The sequence below is a fragment of the Eurytemora carolleeae genome, unplaced genomic scaffold (assembly GCF_000591075.1).
Source record: "Eurytemora carolleeae unplaced genomic scaffold, Eaff_2.0 scaffold280, whole genome shotgun sequence".
Lineage (NCBI taxonomy): Eukaryota > Metazoa > Arthropoda > Copepoda > Calanoida > Temoridae > Eurytemora > Eurytemora carolleeae.
Window position 1 is genome coordinate 174,182 of NW_019396193.1, and position 6,769 is coordinate 180,950.

General features: G+C 34.3%; 1 protein-coding gene across 2 annotated transcripts in view; it reads right to left on the bottom strand.

Moving 5' to 3' along the window:
- The window catches only part of LOC111697780 (condensin complex subunit 2), a 9,907-nt gene extending 3,427 nt beyond the window's left edge, over positions 1–6,480 (bottom strand). For both annotated transcript variants that reach the window (XM_023467904.1, XM_023467903.1), the window contains exons 1-10: positions 6,341–6,480; positions 5,503–5,644; positions 4,866–5,067; positions 4,399–4,510; positions 3,916–4,143; positions 2,959–3,134; positions 2,178–2,241; positions 1,833–1,962; positions 681–883; positions 105–299 (exon numbers count right to left, since the gene is read on the bottom strand). In XM_023467904.1, coding sequence (XP_023323672.1) covers positions 105–299; positions 681–883; positions 1,833–1,962; positions 2,178–2,241; positions 2,959–3,134; positions 3,916–4,143; positions 4,399–4,510; positions 4,866–5,067; positions 5,503–5,644; positions 6,341–6,427 — 1,539 coding nt within the window. In that variant the 5' untranslated portion in view covers positions 6,428–6,480. The remainder of the gene's footprint in view (positions 1–104; positions 300–680; positions 884–1,832; positions 1,963–2,177; positions 2,242–2,958; positions 3,135–3,915; positions 4,144–4,398; positions 4,511–4,865; positions 5,068–5,502; positions 5,645–6,340) is intronic.
- Positions 6,481–6,769: the final 289 nt, after the last annotated feature.

Consider the following 6,769-nt stretch of genomic DNA (forward strand, 5'->3'; position numbering starts at 1 on the left):
GGGGGGGGGGGGGGGGTCCAAAAACCGTTCTCCGGGAAATTACCCAAAGTATACGAATATGCTATTTTTAAAAATAAAAACCACGAAGTTTTGAAGTTTAGTACCTTTAACCTGACGAGCTCGTGTCCTGAGTAGTGGAGATCCTCGGGCAAGGTGGTCTTCTCCCTGTTCCACCCCTTCATAGTCTTATCCACCAACATGATCGCCTTTTTAGGTTTAGAGAGGAGGAATTCAACCGTGTCCATCTTTTCCTTCTCCTCATCCACGTCGTAAGCATCAAAATCAAGCTTCTGTATCTCCTAAATATTAATTTATACTTTTTACCGCAAATAAAAGGACCCAGCTTTGCCTAGGAACTAAACTTTAATTTCAAAAGTAAAACGAATCAACTTAGACTTTTTAAACCAAGCTAAGAACATTACCCTGGTTTTACCGAGTCCTCCAATCAATATTTGAGGCAAATCGGTCAAGAGGTTCCTAAGTTGTGATCGGACATACAAACAAACAAACAAACAAACAAAGATTATTACTTTATATATATATACATATATATATAACTCAGGTAGTAACATCTAAATAGCTCAACTGCAAATTGTAACTAAGTCACAAAATAAAAATGTTAGAATCTTAATGATACATTCAAAGATAAACTCATTTAAAAGTTTGATAGAAATATTTACCTTCTTTTTCCTTCCTTTAGTTTTCTCTCCGTCTGGGTTAAGCCTGGACATTGGTTTAAATTTCCAATGTTTAGGTCCGGCCCAGGCCCCCAGCTTACCCTGATCAAAATACGAGTACTCCAGGGGGGCTGTCGTCAGCGCAGACAACATGTCCGCCGTCGTCATCGGCAGGGTAGCTGTAAATCCTCTCGCCAGTGGTCCAGCTAAACGAATTAAAATGATTTAATTGAAGAATTGATTCGACTGTAGACCTAATTTGAAGCGACCCTTTATTTAAGAGATTCAAGGATTTACAACGAAACACTTAGTACCTTCGTCTGAGCAATAAAGACATATTCTTGTTTTACTTATTTAAAACTATCTTGTGTTATCATGCAGGAAAAAATTATTTTTTGGACTGGATTTTTACTTTTTAGTTTGTTTAATGTTTAAGGTTTAAATTTATGATTTTTTATCACGAACGTAGTGAGGAATTAAAAATCTTGAATTTAAACAAACAAAATAGTAAAAATCACAACAAAAACATCCAAATCATAACACAAGACAGCTAGTTGGATATGTAAATTTATTCAATTTAAGTTTCATAAAAATGTGCGATTTTTAAAAATTAAAATCCGCGAAATAAAAAGGGAAACCTGCTTTGCCTGTATAAAATGTTACTTATTTGCCTCGGAACAAATAAGAAACTTTTCAACCCCAAGATCGCGAAATTTTGAGTAAAAATGCGGGATGAATTTTTCAGATAGAAAAACAACGATAACTTGTTGTACAATGTACAGGTTTCAAAGATACCGAAGAACAATGTTTATTGCGTATACAACTCTTGACATAATGAATCTCTCATTTGAAAATGATTTTTTTAACCAGAGGATAGGTGAGTAAGAAAAAGAATGAAAAAGGATGAGTCAAGGATGAGGTAAGGATGAGACAAGGATGAGGCAAGGATGAGGTCAGGATGAAAAAAAGGAAGAAAAAGGACGAAAAGGATGATAAAAACTTGCTTTTTGATTTCCAATTCCACCCCTCCCCCGCTCTTCAAAAAACAGTACCCCCAGGGGGGGGGGGGGTAAAATGGGACATCACTTAGAATTAGGTAGCCCTTAGACCATAGACAGTCCCTTTAGGACTCGCTAAACTGGAGGAAAAACTGACCTGCGTGGCCGTGTGCTCGCTCGCTGAAATCACTGACTTCGTCGTCATAATCATTGTCGGCTACACCATCTTCGTATACGCCGTCGTCGTCCACAGGTTCCGGGACAGCGAAGGCATCAAAGGCGTGTTCCTTCAAACAGAGATTTTGTATAGATTAAATAAAACAAAATCTATTTAAATATGTGTTTAAAACTACAACCACTGTAAACTAATGTGAACTATGGTCTCTGATTTGTGTTCTCAATTGATAGTGGGCCATGGGGGTAACAAAATAAAAATATACTAAGAATTCCACGTGAATCAAGGTATTTTGACCTCTGAGCTACCATAGCTCTGTTTGCCTACCTTCTGAGATGAATCCTGTTCCTTCTGTTTCTCCTCCTGGCTTGCAGATATACTTTCATTTAACCTGATAGTAAATCAAATAATCGATTACACAGGTAGAATATTAATTAGACAAATAGCAGACCAATACGACATAATCAATTAGACAGATAGCAGATCAATTAGACAGATAGCAGATCAATTGGACAGATAGCAGATCAATTGGACAAGTATCAGATCATTTATAAGGGTATCATGTAAATTAGAAAGGTTGCATATCAATAAGACAAATAGCACATAATTTAAGACGGATAGCAGATCACTTTGAAAGGTAGCAGATAATTTCGATAGGTAGCATCTCACTTAGACAGGTAGCAGATCAATTAGACAGGTAGCAGATCAATTAGACAGGTAGCAGATCATCTTTATAAATATCATCAATTAGAAAGGTAGCACATTTCGATAGGTATCAGATCAATTAAGATAGGGTTAAGATCAATTAGATCAATAGTAGATCAATTATACAGGTAGAACAATTAGATAGGTATCAAATATATAGTATATTTCATAAATTCTCAAATCACTCATACTGAAGATTGCATAAAGCATGAAACCTTGTGTTAATGAATATAATGAATAAAATGTTATAAGAAGATGGTTGCGTTTTCACTGATATAGTATATTTTTACATGATGATAACTCAAAGTTCTGGATCATAATGTATATGATCCTAAGTATAGTTGAAAAGAAAATGATGAGCAGTTTTCTAATTTTGGCATATCTTTTTAGTTTGTAAACTAACCTATTATATTCATCATCATCATTAGAGTCTGGAGACCATGTGGTGAAACTAAACAGAGAGAAGGTTTCGCAGATTTGCGCAGTTTCTGGTAGGTTCCAGTTCAACATTTCACAGGTACTACTCCCTACACTACCTTTAGTAGGACTTCGGTCTCGGATATCAGAACTTAATCTCGACTAGATAAACAAATTAAATAAACAATAAGAAGATGGCAATTTATGAATGAACAAGAGTGGTAGTTTTGTTAGAACTAGTTAAACTGCGTCTTCTGTAAGGTAAGACGGAAGAACATAAGATTTGAAAGGTAGTCCAACAATCTCATTTATATGACCTCAAATAGATGGTTCTAAAATTTCAAAATCTACTAAAATCACAGGATTTAAGATTCAACTTAATTCACATTCATGTATTTAAACATTAAAAACTAAGCTCAATTTAATCCCTATGAAAAATTGTTGTAGACTTTAAAAATCCCTTTTCAGTCAATCTTTTTTAAAGATTTACTATATTCAAGCTGACTTTGTTGTTAAAAAAAAAAAAAATATGGTCCGTTCAAATTCTATTATGTATAAACTTAACCGATAATTAAGTTTAAAAAGGAAAACGCCCTTTAAGCAATCAACACGACAAAATGTTATATTAAAATATTTTATTGATATCAAGGCATAATATCCAGAATCAATAGATATTCGATAAATTGCGTATTGGTAATTTTAAAAAAATAAAAATATTTTTTTTTAATCAATTAGGTTTAAGCACATTTGCAAGGTTTCGTTGATTTATATTCTACAAGGTTACCCACAAAAGATGAGACGCGAGAGACGAAAATGCAGGATTGGTAAAGTTCAATAGCTGTACAGTTTTAAAAGTATCAGGTTGCCATTCAAGTCTCATTCTTTGTTGGTGACCCTGCAGATGTTTTTTTTTAATATTTAAAATATCAATATTTATTTTTACCTCTGAATCTAGGATAAGTTCTCCGGTTTCATCTCGAACCTCAAGAGTGGAAAGAAACTGATTTCCGCCGACAGCGCCATCGAGTTCACTCGACTTCTTCTTAAAGAGAGGATCGACGTCGAACTCCTGTTCGAACTTTACTATGTTTAAATTTTTAATGTTTTTTTCTACTGTGTTGGCGCGTTTTATCCGTTTTCTTATCTTCTTATCAGGTTGGTTCCGGTCATCCTGGAAATAGAAATTTTTAATTTTTTTTATTAAATGTTGTTTCGCGCTTTACAGATGAAAGATGATGAAATCAATAACTGTTTTAAGATGAACGTTATTTTTGTTTGTTTTTTGCCAAACATCATAAGATCAAAATAGTGATAGCATTGTTCATATTTGCTAAACTCATGAGTTACTTAAGCATGCATGTTATTCTCTAAATGAAGTGTCACTGTTTAATTGACAATAAATAAACATTAGGCTTGAAATTCTGACCTCTTCATTATCCCCATCCTCTCCATCTCTCTCTCTTTCAGCCTCGTCCTCTTTTTTAGATTGTCCTAGTCCGTGTGCAATCTTCAGTGTATCTCCGTAGACGGCGTCAACCCTAGGAACCGAAAAAGTTTTAGAGTTAAAATACTTAATTTAAGGTTTTGTAGTAAAATTTGCTGTTTTAAACTTTATATTATAAAACTTTCCTCTATTAGACACATTGTGTGTGGGGGGGGGGGCCTTATATTATGTTATGAAATAGTTAATATTAAGTTTTTTAAAACGGGGGAAATGGACTTTATTTGCTGCTTTTAACTACATTTCTTTCTACTTCCTCCTAAAAGAACATTTTTCTTAAATATCCCCAATAAGTATTTAAAATATGAATTAATAGTATTTAATCTTCCATAAATGTTTACTTAAAGTAAAATTATGGAAGACTTCGATAATATCTGACTAGCTATAAGAACCTGTATGCGTATATTTTGGTAGAAGCGTCCAATGTTCCAGCAGCAACTTGGAAATTTGACATATCACTCTCCTTCTTCCTGATCATCTGAGCCATGTAGTCGATCAGCTGGAGGTTGAAAGCATTCTTCGTCGAGATCTTGTTCTCAGCTGACAGCTTGATACAGTTGTTGTAGTGCTCGGCCAGCTGGGTAGCGGTTAAACCTGTAAATGGTAAATGTATGAAAAGATTTAAAAAAGCCAAGATAGAAAACTTGACTGGCGAAAATTTAACAATAATTTTTTTTTTATAATTTTCAAACCATTTTATGATTCCGTTTAAAACTGTGCTCTGCGCTTATAATGATGTGTGTAAATAAATCTTTTAATAATATAGTATTTCAGTCAGAACAATTAAATTAAATTAAAATTACAAAATCGGAAGACGAAAACAGAGTTTTTTTGTTGTATAAAAACAAAATAAATAAGCGAAAAAAAGAATTTTTGTTTGAATATTTTGCTTTGTTTAAATTTTTTTGTAAATCTTAAAGAAATGACCTGGATCCGGACCCATTTTACCCAGTGCGGATCCAGGATTTGGATTCGCATCTAAATTAAATGGATCCTAACTTCCTAGGCACTGAGGAAATGTCTATTAACCTGAAATGCCTCCCACGGATCTTCTATCCTTATTAGACTCCTGACTAGATGAAGGAGAATCAAGATGTTGGGCGCGCAGTTGCTGTTTTCTCTGCAGATTACGCTCTCTTCTTTCCGCTTCCTCATCCACAATATCATCATCCTGCATTTTACACAATAATGTACCCGCAATATAATCATTCTACATCTTACAGAATAGTTAATCCATGATACAATCATCCTACATCTTACACAATAATGTATCCACAATATAAGCATCCTACATTTTACAGTATAATTTCTCCACAAGCTCATCATCCTTCATTTTTTAGAATAGATTATCTACATTATCATCATCCTACATTTTACAGAATAATTTAAATACTCTTGCTTGCTAATCTTTTGGATTTATATTCAAAAACAATTTTCGAAGTGGCTTTTAATCAATAAATTTAAATTTGACGCGACCGTCTTATAGTAGGATCTTGGACCCCCCCCCTACCGCTATCAATTTTGTACATGACCTAGATTTAAACTATTTGCAACAACAAATTTTTTTATTAATTCAGGGTTAGGTCAGGACAATTTCTGGATCGAGTGCTGCGGCTAAGACAGGCTAGGGGGCAGAGCGCCGGGGCCACATGACCAACTTAATTCTCATGTTAAATATGAGATACATGAACAAAATTGATAGGAGGGGATGCGGGGGGGTGGTCGGTTAAAAAAAATCATTCTCTAGGAAATTATTAATTTTAAAAATCTCACTCTAAGTGAAAAAGGAAAAATTCTCGCTTTGGAAACATGTCGCAACAAGGGTATAAATTGTTTAATTAATGTCGTGTATTCAAAGCTTATAAACCTGATCGTCAGTAAAAGTAGATTCCGGGTCCCGTCTAGCTCCCGGGAACCCGATACTTGATCGTCGTTTCAACCGTCCCGCCGACATTTAGCCGCCGAAAAAGGAGACTCTTTCACTAATATCTGTAATAAAAACTTGTGAAGTAGAAAACATAATTAAATAATAAAAATGATTTATAATAAACAATCACAGTTATATTGAAGTTGTTATAGAGTTTATACAAAAAATGTCGCAATTGTTCAAGATTTGGTTTGAGTTTGACATAAATAAAGCGCGCGGAGGAAACCATGACAATGCCGCGTCCTGTTCCAAGGTTTTCTCCAACCGAACTTTTCCAACTTTTCAATTTTTTTATTTACGGGTGTCGAGGGAAACTTTTACAAAAGGTTGAAAATATTTGATGAACATATAAGGATGCAAACTAGGTAA